The sequence below is a fragment of the Coenobita brevimanus genome, chromosome 37, assembly GCF_032717465.1.
Source record: "Coenobita brevimanus isolate Jiangsu-jjx chromosome 37, ASM3271746v2, whole genome shotgun sequence".
Classification (NCBI taxonomy): Eukaryota; Metazoa; Arthropoda; class Malacostraca; order Decapoda; family Coenobitidae; genus Coenobita; species Coenobita brevimanus.
This window is the reverse complement of record NC_136990.1, coordinates 9,257,659-9,277,325: the sequence shown is the minus strand read 5'-3', so window position 1 is coordinate 9,277,325 and position 19,667 is coordinate 9,257,659. Positions and strand designations below refer to the sequence as shown.

Genomic DNA, 19,667 nt, shown 5'->3' with positions numbered 1-19,667 from the left:
CCTTTTCAATACAGGTGGTATTATACGCTGTGGTAATCGACAAATCACGTGCACAGTTTGCTGTGGACTAAAGAAAAAAAAAACACACGAGGACTTACCATACCAAGCGGAATATGCAATCCAGGCTGAATTTATGCCGTATTCCAGGTGTTATTGAAAGTGGAGTAGTGTTGCTGACGCAAAAAGTCGATAACATTACTTCCACACCCAACAATACTTAGGTAAAACAGACCATGAAAACGCGTAAGTGCAACAATTCCCTAAAACAGTGCCATTCAGTCCGATGACATATTTTTCTCATTTATTCTTTCTATGCGCCTTTATTCAGTGTCAGAGCGACTTTCCAGGGTGAGATGTTAGGTATAGCTTTCAATAAATCCTTCATTGCCATAATTATCTCTTCAGGTAAATATAATAAACTGGGAATGGCAAGCAGAAGAAAAATACGTCACCGAAAACGGCGGAAGAGGTTCTGAGCATGCACCAAAGCACGTACACGTAGGGAGTGTCGACCGTATGTTGCTGCACTTCATCTCGTTCCTACCTTCTACATAGATGACATCTTGATTAAAAAAAAGAACACTCACTCTATGTGTTAATATGATAGATATAAAGACTTAGTGACAAAACTGCCTGGAGAGATTCAAGATGTATACCGATTGAGAGACACTGCGCTTTGTAGTATCTGGCAAGCGGCGGCAGGATGAGATGTCCCACCCACCAGCCCGTTATGGATAAGTTGCCAGTTCAGCGTTCTATCCGCTCGATTGGGAGATACTCATTTCCTTACCGCAATAAATTTTATGTCTAGGTACAAGAAACTCAGGGAGGTTTTTGTGGATTTTTACAAGGTTTTATGGGTATTCTGGCGAATTTAGGACTTTTATTTTAGCACTTTTATTAGAGATTTTCTGTATGTCTTTGTACTCAATGACAGCGCCTTTTTAGAGCAAAATCAGCGCTACTAGTGTCTGGATTGGCAACTCTAGTTACGATATCATACACAGGTGTTAACATAATCACGCAGTATGAGCTAGAGAGTGAAAAAGGTAGGATGGTTGACATGCAGCTCCAAGGTGAGTTATTGCATTGCTGTATATCTCCCTGTGTAGAAGGGTTTGGTAATGTAGTGGTACAGCGCAGACGTGAATGATGCTGCTCCACGGTGAATAACAGTGTTACTGTAACTCTTCTTGCATGAAAAGGCCAAGATAAAATACAACCTGCATGAGACAGGGATAAGAGGCGCATTGCCTTTCTCATGCAAGAGGATAAAGATAGAAACGTGAGGATAAGAAGTAGTTATATATGAGGGAATCTGCATTTTTATACCAGTTAATATATAACCAGTTAATTATTATTATTATTATTATTATTATTTTGATTTGATATTTGTTGTGATAGGTAGAGTACAGTACTTATACAACAAAAGATGGTGGTGGATCTTGCCACACACCTTCAGCAGATAGTTATATACAGTCAGTCGTTATTGTTATGGGGATGTTTTTAGTCCGACTCGTCCTTAAAACGCCCGCGACTGAGAGGGGTCCTCTTTCCGGACCGAAAATAAAGCACCCACAAAGGAACACGGCATAAAAACTAGGCAGTACACCTTAACACATCTATTGTCTTAATCCAATACACTGTTACAATATAAACACAAAGAGTTACAGGATATGATGGAGACAGGTTTACAGAGTTAGCTTCTCAATATATTGTATCACACACAGCACAGGCAGAGAGTGGAGATCTCCAGTTACAGTATACATCGATGGTGAGTTACAATTTCTCGATACCCGTATTATGTCCATAGGCAGAACTAGCATTTAATAGTTAAAAACCAGATGTGCTAGGGGTAAAGAGGGCCAGGGGTCGAGAGAGTGAATATTACTATAACTTGTCAGAGCGCGAGTCGCGACATTCGGGATAGTTACTTAGTCACGGAGACACTGTTTGCAGGTTTCTGGTTTTTCCTCATGCCCCACTGTTTCCGTAGGTCTCTGTGCCCGTGTTTACTAGTCTTTTCTGTTGTGCCTGGGTATCTGTCTCACTGTGTGTCACATATTATTCTGGCCTTACTCTTTCACTGTCACTGTTCACTCCCGTCTCTGTGGTTTTTCAAGACACACGAGATGCGTTAAAGTCACTACTTGCCCTTGTTTCCTGGGCTTAACAGAGGAGGCGCCCGGGCGTGGGAGGGGGCTCTACTGGGGAGCCCTCATGCAGGAGACAGTACACTACCTGCAGGGGTGTCACTGCCTGGGCCTTCGTCAAGGGGGTGCAGGGAGGCTCTCCCGTCTGGGGGCCTCGATCTGAGAGGCCCTTGTGTTGGAGCCTCGTCGGTGGGGTGCAGGGAGGCTCTCCGACCTGGGGGCCTCAACATGAAGGGCGGCCCTCGGGGCTGGAGCCGAACAGCTGCAGGAGGCAGGCCTGTCGCCTCTTACTCCGGGCAGAGCCGTGGGGGAGTGGAGCCCAAGCGGCTTTGCTCTGGGGCCCGCTGGTCCGGTCTGGGAGCCCAGGTACTGCAGTCGCCTCTAGGGAGGGGCGCCGTCAGGGGCAGACTGTGGCACCTCTTCTGTCTGGTATCTGTCAGGGACCGGGACTGACCAGGGGGAGGCGGCAGGACCAACACAGGGCCACACCACCACTCTGGCAGCATCTCCGGGTAACGACACCTGGAAGGAGTAAGTAAAGGGTGTCCCACGCAGCCGAGAGGTGAAAGGCCAGCCGCGCAAGGGACCTCCTTCTCCAGGAGGACCCTAGGAATCACGAATGAAGGGCGTACAGTGGCCGCTCCTTCCCCCACACGTACAGTGGCTGTTGTGGCGGTTCCGCAATTCCTAAGGTCCACAGCTGAAGGGCATACAGTGGCCGCTCCTTCCCCCACACATACAGTGGCCGTTGTGGTGGTGCTGCTCCCAAAGGAGGAAGAGGCAGATGAGGGACGTACAGTGGCCGCTCCCTCCCCGGCACGTACAGTGGCTGTTACCACGGGTCTGCCTGCCCAATGGGAAGTAACTGAAGGGCGTACAGTGGCCGCTCCTTCCCCGGCACGTACAGTGGCCTTTACTGTGGTGTTACTCCCGTAGGAGGAGGAGGCAATGGATGAGGGGCATACAGTGGCTGCTTCCTCCCCGACATGTACAGTGGCCATTATCGTGGTTTCACTCCTTCTTCCTTTGCCAGTCAGAGTGTGCTCAATAGCTAACACTCTGAGGCCATCTCCAGATGTGGCTGTAGCTCAAGGGCATACAGCGGCTGTTCCTTCCCCCACACATATAGTGGCTGTTGTGGCGGCGCTCCAGGGGGAAACAACTGAGGGACGTTCAGTGGCCGCTCCCTCCCCGGCATGTACAGTGGCCGTAACCGCGGTGTCTGGGACTGAATCTGGCTCAGTCCCACCCCTAATCTGGTGAAGGCTGCCCAGCCCGCAGGGTCGTGTCTTTTGCTGGCGTAGCTTATGTCGGACCGGTTGGGTGACAGAGGGACTTAGGACAAGGGAGCACCGGCGCCCTTCTTGCCCTGGGTCGACCTCTCGGTGATCCAGCCCTCTGTGGTGTCCTCCTGGGGTGGTGGTGAGGCGGCGGCTCGGTGGTAGGGTGGGGGGTGGCAGGGTGGTCGGTCCGGCGGCGGCAGGTATTTTGGTTATTATTTATTATTATTTTTATTTTTATTTTTATTATTATGCTGGATGTTTTTAGACCGACTTCTCGTTCTAAAGACACCAGTGACTGAATGGGGTCCACTTTCTAGACCGGAAATAGAACACTTACAAAGGAAAAGGGTATAAAAACTCAGCAAGACACCTTAACACAAATATTGCCTTAGTCCAACTTCCTTACAATATACATACAATGGTACACTGAATGTGGATGGGGTATAGTGACACGTCAGTTAATATTGGTATGATATATCACATGGGCACTGCGCATACACCTGAGTTACTACATGGTATATTGGTCTCTTGGCCACACTCTAGTATATTACTATGGTTCTAGGGTGCTTAGGCATTAACACAGCGCTCTGGATAAACTGGGGTAGAGGCACTTTATGGGTGGTGTTTCTGTCTCACTGTTTCTATACCACATACAGTCACTGTCACTGTTAAGTCTCTAGCACGACACTGGGGTCTTGAGGCATCGTCACTGGGCTGCTGAGGTCTGGGCTTAACTGAGGTGGCGCCCGGGGGTTGGAGGGAGCCTTACTGGGAAGCCCTCGCTGCAGAAGGCATGGGACAGCTCTCGGGGGCATCACGGCCCTGGCGTGTGTCTGTTCTGGGGTGCAGGGAGGCCCTTTCCTGCTTGGGCCTCGACCTGGTGAGGGGCCCTCGGGACTGGGGCCAAACAGTGTCAGGAGTCGGGCCTGCCGCTTCTTGCTCCTGGCAGAGGGCTGACAGTGAGTGGGGCCAGAGTGGTCCCGCCTTGGGGTCTGGGGGCTGGCCCTGGGTGGCCTGGGACTGCGGTCGCCTCTAGGTTGGGATGCCGTCAGGGGTTCGCTGCGGCACCTCGCCTGCGGGGCGTCTGTCAGGATCCAGCGTCGTCCAGGGGCAGGCTGGAGGGCGTGAACCCCACCTTCAGTGACAGGACCTCGCCACCACTCCTGGAACAGCAGCACCTCTGGGGAACCACACCTGGAGGGAGAGACAGAAGGGCGTCCCACACAGCTGAGGGGTGGAGAGTGGGCCGTGCAAGGGACCTTCTCCTCCGGGAGAACCCTTGGGACTGTGGACGAAGGGCATACAGTGGCCACCCCTTCCCCGACGCATACAGTGGCCGTTGTCGCGGTTCCACAGCCCTTTGGGGTAGCAGCAGAAGGATGTACAATGGCTGTTCCTTCCCCAGCGCATACAGTGGCCGTCACTGCAGGGCTGCTCCCAAAGGAGGAAGAGGCAGATGAGGGATGTGCAGTGGCCGTTCCCTCCCCGGCACGTACAGTGGCCGTCACCACAGGTCTGCCTGCCCAACAGGAAGTAGCTGAGGGACGTACAATGGCCGTTCCCTCCCTGGTATGTACAATGGCCGCTACCGCGGTGCTACTCCCATAGGAGGAGGAGGTGGATGAGGGACGTACAGTGGCCTTTCCCTCCCCGACACGTACAGTGGCCGTCATTGCGGTTCCACTCCTGCCTTTGCCTGTCAGTGTGCGTACAGTGGCCGTCACACTGAGGTGGGCTCCAGATGTGGCTGCAGCAGAAGGACGAACAGCGGCCGTTCCTTCCCCGATGCGTACAGTGGCCATCGTCGCGGGGCTACAGGGGGAAGTTGCTGAGGGACGTACAGTGGCCGTTCCTTCCCCTGTATGTACAGTGGCTGTTACCACGGTGCTGCCTGGGACTGTATCTGGAGCAGTCCCACCCCGATCCTGATGAGGGCTGGTCCGGCTGTGAAGTAGTTTCGCATTCCTGCGACGTTGTGGTTGGGCAGGTTGAGGGGAAGAGGGACACAAGGTCAGGGCGCACTTGAGCCTGTCTCGCTCTGGGCCAGCGTCGCATTCACCTGGCCCACCATGGTGTACTCCTGGGGTGGGGGTGGGGCTGCGGCTCCGTAGCGGGGTGGGGGGGCCGGCAGCGGGAGCGAGCATTTTAATTACTTTATTATTATTATTATTATCATTATTATTATTAATATGTTATGCTACCTTGTATCTCTTTTATAATCCCATCCATATACAGATTGAACAACCATGGAGCCTTGACACATCCTTGTTTCAATCCAGTCTTCAAGTAGAAAAATTCACTCAGTTCACTATCCACATGCACTGCAGTGGAGGCTTTAGGAAGGGAAGAGGTTGTGTAGATCAGATATTCATTCTTAGATCTTTAGTGGAAAAGTTTCTAGAGAAGGGAAAGAAGTTGTGTGCAGCCTTCATGGATTTGGAGAAAGCATATGACAAGGTGGATAGACGAGGATTGTGGAAAGTATTAAGAATATAGGGAGTAAATGGGAAGTTGTTGATGCTGTGAAGAGTATGTATGATGGTGCTAAGGCTGCAGTGCATGTGAATAGTGAACTGAGTGAATTTTTCTATTTGAAGGTTGGATTGAAACAAGGATGTGTCATGTCTCCATGGTTGTTCAGTCTGTATATGGATGGGGTTATAAAAGAGATACAAGGTAGGGCAGTGGATGTTGGAGCGGCCCTAGTGAGAGAGGACAGTGTTTAGAAACTACCTGTCCTGTTGTTTGCAGATGCTGCTGTGTTTTTTAGTGAAGACAAAGGGGAGCTACGAGGCTTGGTGGGTTAGTTTGGGAGAGTGTGTAAGAAACGGAATCTACAGGTGAATGTAGGGTAGAGTAAAGTTATGGTTAAAATGCCGGGTATAGGCTTTGAGGATGACACAACACCCCCAGAAGGAGCCTACGGAGGGGCAGACAACATGCGGTCCAGCTCCGAGCGAGAGGGACGTAAGTCCGCCTTGACCGCGCGCCGCTGTGACCCGGAACTCACCCGCAGCCACCATAGCAGGAAACTGCAACTAGCTTGTGGGCGACCTGACCCTCAACAGGATTGGGGTGGAGCTACTGCTCTAGCTTCAGTCAGCATCCCTGAGATGGCCAGTATCCGATCAACCCTGCTACAGGAGACGGCCTGCAGCTGCTCTGGAGGTAATAAGGAGGCCGGTAGCCACTCCCGCCTTCGTCAGGAGATGGCCGGTAGCCAGTTTGAAGGTGCCCTAACAGAGACGGCCAGTAGCCGCTCGACCCTTCTACAGGAGACTGCTGGTAGCTACTCTGGAGGTAATAAGGAGACGGCCGGTAGCCGCTCCAGCCTTCATCAGGAGACAGCCAGTAGCCGCTTTGATGGTGCCCTAACAGAGATGGTCTGTAGCTGCTCGACCCTCCTGCAGGAAATGGCCAGTAGCTGCTCCAAAGGTACCCTAACAGAGACAGCCTGTAGCCACTCGACTCTCCTGCAGGAGACAGCTGGTAGCCGCTCAGAAGGTGCCCTCGAGTTGGCCTGTAGCCGCTCCCTTCCCCAGGCCATGGCCAGTAGCCGGGTCTTTGCGACGACTGGAAGCTGCGCCCCCAGAAGGCCACGGCCAGTAGCCAGGCCCTACGGCAGGAGACATTTGGTAGGCGGTCCTCTGTCAGATGCTGACTCCCCTATGTGAGACCATGACCCAGAGGGAGGCCCCAGCCTTGAGGACTACTGGAGAGGCCCTGTAACCACCACCGGGCTCTTCTCACTACAGCCGGTTCCTGAGAGGACTCGCCTGATGGACCCCGACGAAGGCCAACGCCGCAGCCCATTCCTGACGGCGTCCCTGACCACCAGAGACCGCAACCCACGGGACCTCCAGACCGCCCTCAGGACCCCTGGGCGGGACATCCCTACACCCCGACGCCAGAGACCCTCGTCCTCCATCAGGCGCCTGAGCGAGAAGTCCAGGCAGCTGTTCAGCCACAGCCTAGAGGGTCAGACTCCCGTCCCAAGCCCTGAGAGCGCGGGACCCTTCGCCACCAGCAGCCCCGGACGAGAGAGGATGCCACTACGTGTGATCCCGTGGCCCCTGAATACAGAGGCCCCCGGCGAAACTCAGCCTCGTCAGTAGTTAGGCTGAGTTGTTCCCACCACCCTTGTACCTGACCGCCATTACGCCCAGTCCCGAAAATAAGTGACAGTGAAAGCACAGTGACAGTGATACAGTGAAGCAAGGGCAGAACGGTGAATTATCAGAATACGGGAAGTCAGAGAATTAATAGCATCAGTGTTAGTGTAAAAAAAAGGTGGAATAAATAAAGTAACAGTAAGACAATGAATACGGCAGGGCAGTGGAATAAGTGTCTGTCTGAGTGAACACGCTACCATCTAGTGATATAGCCTCACACTAAGTTCATACGGAGGCTCCAGTGCAAGAACAATAATCATCGACACAACAGACAAACAAGTTAGACTGCCAACAGCGAAAACAGTGCCACGGCCCTAGTGAACAGAACTCCACCTGATAAATAAAACCTAGACTTCCCCTAAGTGATAATATTTGACCCCACTGTCCTAGGACTCCTGATTATAGTGCCATTCACTTTACCCGATCTTGTCCCGAGTAGTATCCTGCGTGATAATAACACCCACAGTCTATGCCTAAGGTTTATAATTGTTCAGTATAATTACTCTTGTGACATCTACAAACTCCACTTGTAGAATTTAGCAATACACAGGTAAGGTTGTTGCCTTGAGTTTTTGTGTCCTGCCCTCTCTCTTATTTGTATAAGCTCCGGTCTAGAAAAGGGAACCCAGCTACAGACTAAGCGTTAGAAGGACGGGAAGCCGAAACTAAAACACCTAGCATTACACTGGTGGACAGCAGTGGTTCTTGACCTGGGCATACGAGAGAGGCATTCAGGAAATACCAGCTAAGTGGCAACCAAACCTCATGTGCTATTGCCCAAATTCGACCCTGAACAGTATGATGTTCATACATACCTGGCAGTTATTAAACCTTCGTTAGACATTGGGTTCAGAGATGACAAGCAAGAAATCGCGGTTACATTCCCGCTACTGGGTAAAGCAGCAGCCAGTAGCGCACCTAAGATCGTCCCGGCACTCACCTGGCAGGATTTCACGTAGCTCGTGATTCAGGCCATCACCCCATCACTAGGTAAAGCGGTGGCGCTATCCCAATTGGATAGCCTAACTTTTGATGGCAATTTAGATGACACTTTAATCCAAGCCAGGCGCCTGGTCACCACTGCCTACCTGGAGGCAAATAATGAAACCCGGGAACAACACACTTTCAATACCCTGCCAAGCGTCCTCTCCAGGTTCATCAAAGGACACTTCATAATACATGACCAAATGGGATAAAAATATACAGCTAATAAGATGCCTTCTAGCCACCCACCCCACTCCTCAGCGCATTGCCGAAATCAATCAATTTCCCACTAACATCATCACCATCAGCCCGTGCGAATTCTCTGCCTGCAGCCACAGATGCCCCATCCACGACATCCGTAGGCAGCTAAGAGCCGCCCAGAGCAAAGCAACTACCCCAGAGCACCTACAAGCCTCCCCACCACACGACGAAGGCGCCGATGACAACGCCTCATACACCACTCACTCCCAAGCTCGATGAAAAAGGCACAAAGATCATCGCAAAAGACGCCCCACACCGCGCCTGCAGCACCCCATATCGGCATGGGCCACCTCCCAAACGCATTACCCCCCAGCCTACGACAGAGGGAAACAGAATGTCTCTTTTTCGCCTGTATCTTCTATTTTACCTTCTCCTATCCCTTGCCTTCCCGCTCCTCTACACACCCCTTTCTCCGCTACCATCACCTCTTCCTGTCCCGCTCTCTCTCAACCAAAAGCCTCTATCCACCTCAATGGGCTCCCCAGGACCCATATCTTATCCTCCTCTATCCTACCTCCTCCTACCCACTGCCTCATACCTATCATCCCTCACAGCCCACCTCATCTGCCGCCTCCTGACTAAGCCACACCCACTCTTCCACACAACACACCGCACCCCCACTCATCTTCCCTGCCAACACAACTAATACACTTACCCCATTACGCCCTCTTTCTCCCTACCCTTACCCACCTCCCTGTCCACACCCACCCCACTTCAACCCCACCATCCCCACTGACCCTCAACTCGTCCCCAATGACCTCCCAGAACACCTCACCACCTGCCACCCCAACACCATCACAGGCCCAACCACACAACCAAGAGATTCCCCTTCCACCCATGGCCACCTCACCTTGCCTCTACACACCACCTGCCACCCTCGACACCTCAGCTCCTGCTGCCCCACCACTTCCGCCAATACAACCACCCCCAACTACTCTACCATAGCTCCAGCACCACACGCCACCTGCTACCACTCCCACACCAGCACCATCCCCTCGCCCTGCAACCACCGCCCACCCCACATCACGAGTGCAGAACACTGCAACACCCAAGCCACCCCATCGCCAAACGCCTGGACGGCACCACGAGACAGTACTCCCCCCTCACCACCCACACCTCACGCCACCACAGCCGCTGCCTCACCCCCACCACAAGTTCTTTTCCACAGCCAGCCTCCCACCCCCTCACCCCCGGCCCCTTCACCCTCCACACCTGATGTCGCCTCACCTGCCACCTCACCACCACTACCCACCTCCAGTACCAGAGCATCCTCACACCCCAACACACCACCCACCTCGAGCCCCACCACTTTACCGACGCCCATCATCGGAGTGCCGCCCAAAACTACCCCACCTCGGCGCATCACCTCCACCGCCACACCACAAGCAACCAAAGCACCAAAGGGCCGCACACCCACCTCACCACAAGCAACCAAAGCACCAAAGGGCTGCACACCTACCTCACCACAAGCAACCAAAGCACCAAAGGGCCACACACACACCTCACCACAAGCAACCAAAGGGCCGCACACCCACCTCACCATTCACTCCCACCCTGAAACCTTCCATCACCTGCTCTGGCTGCCTTCCACACCCGCCTGCAAGATACACCACCACCTCCCCAACCCCAACCCCACCTTCCCCATCGCCAACAACCGCTGCCAACTCTCCCCCTGACTACCATGACTGCTACATCTAACCCTCGCCTTCTCTACCTGCCTCCCCCTCCCCGTTGTCCACCACACCGCTTCACACCTCACCTGACGGCCCGCCGACACCGCATATCTCTGATTCCTCACCCAAACCCTCACCGACGCCCTTCCTGCCCCCTCTGCCCATCACCCCGGCCCCAACTTCCTCACCTGCCATCCCAGGCCACCTTCCCCATGCCCGCCCTTCCCCACCTTCCACCCCTGCTGCCTCCCCCAAACCAGCCATCACACCACCGCCCCAGCACACCACCGCAGCACCTACAGCCCGCACCGTCCCATCAACATAATGCCGCATGCCCAACTCACCACCCACGCCCACCTTCAAAACTGCCATCACCCGCTCTGGGTGCCCATCACACCCAATCACAGGATACATCGCCACCTCCACCCCTCACGCTTCACCACCAAGCCCTGCTCCTTCCTCCATTTACAACAGCTATCACATTTATGCTACACCAGCACAAATCACATCCACCATCACTTCCAAAAGACATCATGCTGCATTACTCAGCCATAAAACCTCACCCTCTCCAGCCGTGTCCAGCATTCAGCCCAACCCCCAATCAGAAACAAGACCTCCAACCATGAGAGTTCGCCATGCTACTTGGGCCCAACCCTTTGGAGGCAAACACCGAGTCCGTGGCCCTCTCCACCTCCTGCAGCTCCTCCGCACCACCACCGACCCATCCATCCTCTTCATCACCTGCAACCTGACTCAGAGGAAAACCCAGCCATGACAGCCTGGACCACCCTGCTACAGCAACTCAACCGGTCCATCACACCAATACCGTCAAAGTTTATCATCTCCAGTAACGGGGACGTGAGTTTTTCCCCAATGAAGGTGGTAGAATGCTGGGTATAGGCTCCAAGGACGACACGACACCCCCAGAAGGAGCCTATGGAGGGGCAGACAACACGCGGTCCAGCTCCAGGCGAGAGGGACGTAGTCCGCCTGGGCCGCGTGCCCCTATGACCCGGAACTCGCCCGCCGCCACCATAGCAGGAAACCGCAACTACATTGCGCGCAACCCGACCCTTAACAGGATTGGGGTGGAGCTATGGTCAAATTTTACACGTTGCCCTCATCCGATTTTCGACTTTTCGTTAACATTTTCTAGTAAAATTGGTCATTCTAAGAATCTTTTCTTTTATGACATTTCTCTCGCAAATTGACAATAAACGAGTTACACGCGATATACTTCCTCCAATCACAATCACACATTGGTATTTTTTCGTACTTACACCCAACTCACTGACAACAAAAGTGGCTAACTCACCTTACACTTTACGCAATTCTAAGCATTTTTTCTTCTATGACATTTCCGTCTTAAATCAACCGTTGATGAGTTATGCAATTTATTACACTTATTATTTTCTATGGGAGAGAGATTTTCCCTGCCGTGGTCGGACAGTTGTGTGTGTTCGTTGGTGCGTGTTATGTGTGTGGGTGGATAAAGCGCATGCGTGGCACATGAATCAGCCAATCACAAAGTAGAATTTCAAATACCCTACGTTAGGGCCCGCAAGATTTGAAAGTCAGTTCGTCTCCAACCATGGACTGGGAAGCCTGCAAAATTTATTACTTCACTGGTATTTCACTGTTCTACCTGCAAGAAGATAAAACTGTAGCCTTTGTGCGATCGCATGGTGTTTTACCTTCAACAGGAACAAAGTACCCAAATCAAGGCAAAAGTCTCATTTTACGTGAGGATCAGAAAGTGTTGCACTGCCGCCAGTCACCAGTTGCTGTAACAGCTACAGACGACTCTTCAGATGCAGACGAGGAACTGTAAACTGCTAGGTAAATGCATTATTTCTTATTTACACCCGGTTAGGTTAGGTTAGATGAGGTGTGGTTAATGTCCCAGTTAGGAAGCACGGTCAGGGTTGGGGGGTCTGGGGGGCGAAGCCCCCCAGTTAGGAAACACGAACTCCCTAAGAAGTTTAAAATTATTTTCTTCCGAAGGATTTTAGTGTTTTTCGTTTGATTTTGATAACAGTTCCAGTAGGAAATCACTCGCTTTTGCGTTTTTCCCCCACCTAACACCCCGGTTTCCCACAGGTCCCCCAGTACCGTATTCTTGGGGGGAGGGGGAAGAACCGCAAAAAAATACGTTTCACATGATAACAGGCATCCAACCTGAGTGTTTTCTGTTGTTATTGGTGTGATTTTTGTTGATTTGGACCGGTCCTTTCCACCGGAAGTTGCTAGTGGCGTTCAACAAAAACTAGCGACTTGCGATAGAAATGAAGGTCAATATCGATCGAATCACACCAAAAACAACAGGAAACACTCAGGTTGGATGAAAAAATCGGATGAGGGCAACGTGTAAAAATGAGGAGTATGTGTAAAGTTTGGTCTTCTGGGACAAACTTTCAAATGTGAGCGGGTGAGCGGACAGAGCGTGCGCTCGTCTGTGATTGTTATTAGCGGAAGTAAATCGCGTGTAACTCGTTTATTATCAATTTGCGAGAGAAATGTCATAGAGGAAAAGATTCTTAGAATGACCAGTTCTACTGGAAAATGTTAACGAAAAGTCGAAAATCGGAGGAGGGCAACGTGTAAAAATTGACCGGAGCTATTACTCTAGTTCCAGTCAGCACCCCTGAGACGGCTGTTAGCAGCTCAACCCTCCTATAGGAGACGGCCTGCAGCTGCTCTAGAGGTAATAAGGAGATGGCCAGTAGCCGCTCCCGCCTTCGTCAGGAGACGGCCAGAAGCTGCTCTGAAGGTGCCCTTAAGGAGACGGCCTGTAGCCATTCGACAGTTCTACAGGAGATTGCCGGTAGCTGCTCCGAAGATGCCCTAACAAAGATAGCCAGTAGTCACTCGACCCTCCTACAGGAGACGGCCGGTAGCCACTCTGGAGGTAATAAGGAGATGGCCGGTAGCTGCCCCCGCCTTCATCAGATGACTGGTAGCCGCTCTGTAGGTGCCCTAACAGAGACAGCCTGTAGCCGCTCGACCCTCCTGCAGCAGACGGCCGGTAGCCACTCCGGAGGTAACCAGGAGACGGCTGGTAGCAGCTCCCACATTCGTCAGGAGACTGCCGGTAGCCGCTCCGAAGGTGCCCTCGAGTCGGCCTGTAGCTGCTCCCTTCCCCAGGCCACATCCAGTAGCTGGGCCTTTGCAATGGCCGGTAGCTGCACCCCCAGAAGGCCACGGCCAGTAGCCAGGCCCTATGGGAGGAGACAGCCGGTAGGTGGTCCTTCGTCAGGTGCTGACTCCCCTATGTGAGACCACGACCTAGAGGGAGGCCCCAGCCTGGAGGACTACTGGAGAGGCCCTGTAACCACCACCGGGCTCTTCTCACTGCAGCCGGTTCCTGAGAGGACTTGCCTGATGGACCCCAACGGAGGCCGACGCTGTAGCCCACTCCTGACGGCATCCCTGACCACCGGAGACCACAGCCCACGGGACCTCCCCCCCCCAGGACCCCCGGGAGGGACATCCCTACACCCCAACGCCGGAGACCCTCGTCCTCTGTCAGGCGCCTGAGCGAGAGGTTCAGGCAGCTGTTCGGCCCCATCCCAGAGGGCCAGACTCCCATCTCGAGCCCTGAGAGCACGGGACCCTTCGCCACCAGCAGCTCCAGATGAGAGAGGATGCCCCTACGTGTGATCCCGTGGCCCCTGAATACAGAGGCCCCCGGCAGAACTCAACCCCATCAGTAGTTAGGCTGAGTTGTTCCCACCGCCCTTGTACCTGATCGGCATTACCCCCAGTCCTGAAAGTGAGTGACAGTGAAAGCACAGTGACAGTGATACAGTGAAACAAGAGCAGAACAGTGAATTATCAGAATATGGGAAGTCAGAGAATTAAAAGCATCAGTGTTAGTGTAAAAGAAAGGTGGAATAAATAAAGTAACGGCGAGACAATGAATATGGCAGGGCAGTGGAATAAGTGTCTGTCTGAGTGAACACGCTACCATCTAGTGATATAGCCTCACACTAAGTTCATACGGAGGCTCCAGTGCAAGAACAATAATTAACGACACGACGGAGAAACAAGTTAGACTGCCAACAGCGAAAACAGTGCCACGGCCCTAGTGAACAGAACTCCACCTGATAAATAAAACCTAGACTTCACCTAAGTGATAGTATTTGGCCCCACTGCCCTAGGACTCCTGATTATAGTGCCATTCACTTTACTCAATCTTGTCCCGAGTAGTATCCTGCATGATACAAATACCCGCAATCTATGCCTAAGGTTTATAATTGTTCAGTATAATTACTCTTGACATCTACCCGTTCCACTTGTAGAATTTAGCAATACACGTGTAAGGTGATAAGGTAAGGGTGATAAGTATGAATGTACTATCTTTAGGGGTATAAGTTTGTTGAGTGCTGTAGGTAAGGTGTATGGTAGAGTGTTAATTAAGAGAGTTAGAGAGGGTACAGAGGGAGTGACTGGTGATGAGCAGTGTGGCTTTAGGAGAGGAATGGCATGCGTGGATCAGGTGTTTGCGTGAGACAAGTGTGCGAAAAGTATTTAGCGAAAGGCAAGGATGTGTTTTGGGCATTCATGGATTTAGAAAAAGAGTATGATAGAATTGATAGGGAGGCTTTGTGGACCGTTTTAAGATTGTATGGATTTGATGGTAGGTTACTAAAAGGGGTGAAAAGTTTTTATGTAAATAGTAGAGCGTGTGTAAGAGTGGGAAATACTGTGAGTGATTGGTTTTCCGTGAGAGTGGGGCTGTGGCAGGGATGTGTGATGTAACCTTGATTGTTTAATATTTATATGGATGGTGTTGTAAGGGAGGTGAATGCAAGAGTTTTACGTGGAGGTCTGAGTCTGGTGAATGTTGATGGTAGAGAGTGGAATCTGAAGCAGCTGCTGTTTGCAGATGATACTGCACTGGTGGCTGATTCACAGGAGAGATTGAGACAGTTGGTAGAGGAGTTTGGGAGGGTGTGTGAAAGGAGGAAATTGAAAGTAAATGAATACAAGAGTAAAGTGATGAAATGTATGAGGTTAGTAGATGGTAGGAGGATGAACATAGATTTGAATGGTGAGTTGCTTGAGGAGGTAGAGTGTTTTAAGTATTTAGGGTCACATGTTGCTTTGGATGGAGGAATAGATGCAGAAGTGAAGTTTAGAATGAATGAAGTAGGAAAGGTGCTGGGAGGAATGAAAAAAGTGTTTAGATGTCGTTCGCTTAGAATGGATGTAAAGAGAAGGCTGTATGAGGGTGTTGTGGTACCGACTGCATTATATGGGGCTGAAACATGGAATATGGGTGCAGCAGAGAGGAAAAGTTTGAATGTAATGGAGATGAGGTGTCTGAGGAGTATGTGTGGAGTGACGCGTATGGATCAAGTGAGAAATGATGAAGTGCGAAGGAGAACTGGAGTTGTTCGGGAGATGGCTGATCGAGTTGAGCAGAGGGTGTTGCGATGGTTTGGGCATATGGAGAGAATGGAGAATGAGCGATTGGTGAAAAAGATAACAAGATCTGATGTGAGAGGTGTAAGGCTGAGAGGGAAACCACGAATAGGGTGGATGGACAGCGTGAAGAGAGCATTGGATGCGAGAGGGATGTCTGTTGAGCAAGAAAGAATGGCTGTGCGTGACAGAAATAAATGGAAAGAAATTGTGAATGAATAAATGATGACACAGCCCTGAGGGGATACTCTCCTGCATTTGGTCTGATCAGCTAATCAGGTCAGATGCAGGTAAGGGGATGGGTCTATTATGAAGTGACAGGGGTAAACCAGCTCTGCTGTCGGGCCCTGCTGCGGATGTCACTGATTGCACTGCACAGTTGACCCTCGTGTGGTGTGGTGCGGTGAGGATCTGTCCTTTCTCCCCTTTGGCGCTAAGATGTGAATGAATGTATTTGAGTGAATGAGTAAATTGGGAGTGTGTCGTCCTGTCTCGGCTACCTCCCTTTTCTTGGGGGAAGCAGCCTAGGTATATAGATAGATAGATAAACGTGTAAGGTTGTTGCCTTGAGTTTTTGTGTCCTGCCTCTCTCTTATTTGTGTAAGCTCCGGTCTAGAAAAGGGAACCCAGCTACACACTAGGCGTTAGACGGACGAGAAGCCGACCCTAAAACACCTAGCATTACAATGGTCTTCGAGAGAAGTGAAGTCAGTGAATGCACAATGAGGCTGGATGAGGAGGAAATGGAAAATGTGAGTGCATTTAAGTAACTGGGTAGTGTGATAAGTAAGGATGGAAGTTTAGAGGGTGAAGTGCTTGAAAGCGTGCAACATGGAAGAAAGGTTGCCGGTTCCTTGAAAGCAGAGATAAGAAACAGGGAAGTGAGCATGGAAGTGAAAAAGCTGCTACATGGCAGTATTGTGATACCAACTTAAACGTATGGAAGTGATGCTCGGACCGTGTTGGAGGGACAGTAGTCAAGAGTGAAAGCAATGGAAATGAGTTATTTGAGAGGAGCCTGTGGAGTCACATGGAGAGACAGACTGACAAATGAGGAAGTGACAGACTGACAAATGAGGAAGTGAAGGAGTGTTGTGGTGTGAATGTCGATGTGATGGGAAGCGTTAGGAGAAACACACTGTGGTGGTTTGGACATGTGGAGAGGATGGAGAGTGACACTGATGAGGAGAGTGTATGTGAGTGAGGTGGAGGGGGGGAAAGGGAGGAGAAGGCCAAGGATGAGATGGAGGGATGAAGTGGAGAAGTATATGAGAGAGAAGGGTGTGAACTGGAAGCAAGGCAATGAAATGGCGGAGGACAGGGCGACATGGAGGCGATTTGTTTGTGGCCACCCCTTTGGGATTAAGGCGTCTGGCAATAAATAGACAGATAGACAGATGTTATGCTTTTATGTACTGTACGGTACCGCTGTATAGGAAACGTTGCAAATTTATCATACCGCCTGCGAGTTATAAGTTAACAAGAAAGGGTCCCGAAAATGTAAACTCATTTCATTCTTGCCACGTAGAGCAGGTTGTTTGTTATGTGACGATCTCAGGTTTTGCCCACCATGTTGGGCGATGCAGTCTTTTAAGTGAGTAGTATTAGCCGCAGGTTATTCCTTTTGCATAGAAGAAAATAACTTGCTCGTGTTTATGTCGCTTTTTCCTACTACTACTATACTGCTATCACCAGCACCTTCACTACCACTTACCTTCCTACCCACTGGAGATCCCTGCCTATCTTCCTACGTACCTCCTTGCCTGCCTACCCACCTTCTTATCGACCTACCTCCCTGACTACTTCCCAGCCTGCTTAAGTATCTATCTATCCACTCCCTATCTGCTACCAACATACCTACCTCCCTGGCTGCTTCCCTATGCATGCTTCTCTGCCTATCCCTCATGCCTACATCTCTACCTACTTCCCCGCCGACCTCCCTACCTACCCAGCTGACTCCCTACCTACCTGTACCTCCCTGCCAGCCTCCCTACCTTCCTCCCTGACTACTCCCTCCCAGCATGTCTACCTTCATACCCTCCTACCCATCTCCTTATATACCTACCTACCTCCCCTCCTGCCTACCTAACTGCTTGCCGTCACCTTCCAATGAGTTAGAGACACAGGGGCGTATTTTCTTTCTTTATGTATTATTCCAGTTTATATTTGGATGTATAAAAATTATGTTCGCTTGTTTAGTTAGTTCTTTTTGCGGGGTGGGGCACTAACCCACCATCAACCCTTTTAGTCGCCTCATACGACAAGCAGGGATACTGGGGGAGTATTCTTGAAACCCCCTTACCCCCAGGGGGACCCCCCTTACCCCCAGGGGGACCCCCCTATCCCCAGGGAGGTGAGTATGGAAGTTAAGAAGTCACTGCATGATAGTATTGTGATCCCAACCCTGACGTATGGAAGCGAGGTGTGAACGTTGCTAGAGGGGACCAAGTCAAGAATGAGATCAGTGGAAATGAGTTACCTGAAAGGAGCATGTGGAGTGACGTGGAGGGACAGGTTGACGAATGGAGAAGTGAAAGAACGTTGTGGGGTGGATGTGGATGTGATTGAGAAAACTAGGAGAAATACACTGAGGTGGTCTGGACATGTGGAGAGAATGGAGAATAAAAGACTGACTAAGAGGGTGTATGTAGGTGAAGTGGAGGGAGGGAGAGGGAGGGGGAGACCGAGGATGAGGTGGAGGGATGGAGGTGAGAGGTATATGTGGGAGGGGGGAGTGGGTTGGGGGGAGGGGAGTCAAATGGTGGATGACAGAGTGACTTGGAGGCGTTTTGTCTGCGGCCACCCTTTGCAGGATTAGGGCATCGGGTTATAGAGAGATAGATAAAAATTATGATGATGACATAAATTATTGTATTTTGAACGTCCTTTCTGGTGATACCAATTTTACACACATAGTTTTGTCAAGGAAACCATTTTTTGTCAGTGTGACCTTAGGGTGGCTCAGAGCGTGTTGACCACTCGGGTGAGGGCACACATCAGGTGGAGACGATTCCATTGACGCCTTAATCGTCAAAATTGATCCATAACTGCTGCAGCTACACCTCGCACAGACAGATGGACGGAAGACTCATCCTGAATCTTTTAAAATGAGTGCCAGTTTGAGGATGCAGTGGTGTCAGATCTGGCTACAACAATTGAACTCTTACATTTCTTTTTCTTTGTGCTTCATAACTAATGTTTTGATGAAATTTATATACAACCAGCTGTACAAGCACACAAAAAAGTGGTACCTCGCTATCCAACTCCTCAGCATTTTGTGTGGTACTACTGTATCCTATACAGCTTCAGGTGATTCGAGTTGGGTTTTGAGATCCTATGTATGAGGTTACTCTGATTCGAATTAAGTTTCACTTCCTGATGAAAATATGTAGCTGTGCCATGTGCGAGAATGCTTTTCATAATACTGCTTTGTATATGAACTAATCACATCATACTGAAAGCGGCAAAACCTTTGACCTCGGTAGATATTCTAATGTTGAACACATTCATAATATAGCATCTATCATTCACATTAAAACATGGTGAGTGGGTGCAGAAAAACAGTTACGATGTCGTATCTGCCAGTGATTTCCAACTATTCCCCACACAGTTCAAAACATTCCGTCGATTATTATTCCCGTAGCCTAACCTGCGACGTTACGTATAAAAATGTAATGTCACACTACCGAGCGGGAGTTGCTTTGTCGGTACATG

At 50.8% G+C, this 19,667-nt stretch overlaps 1 protein-coding gene across 1 annotated transcript in view; it reads left to right on the top strand.

The window, feature by feature from the left end:
* Positions 1–1,048: 1,048 nt before the first annotated feature.
* The window catches only part of LOC145396373 (rhodanese domain-containing protein CG4456-like), an 83,635-nt gene continuing 65,016 nt past the window's right edge, over positions 1,049–19,667 (top strand). Inside the window, exon 1 of the mRNA XM_080269766.1 lies at positions 1,049–1,076. Coding sequence (XP_080125892.1) covers positions 1,055–1,076 — 22 coding nt within the window. The 5' untranslated portion in view covers positions 1,049–1,054. The remainder of the gene's footprint in view (positions 1,077–19,667) is intronic.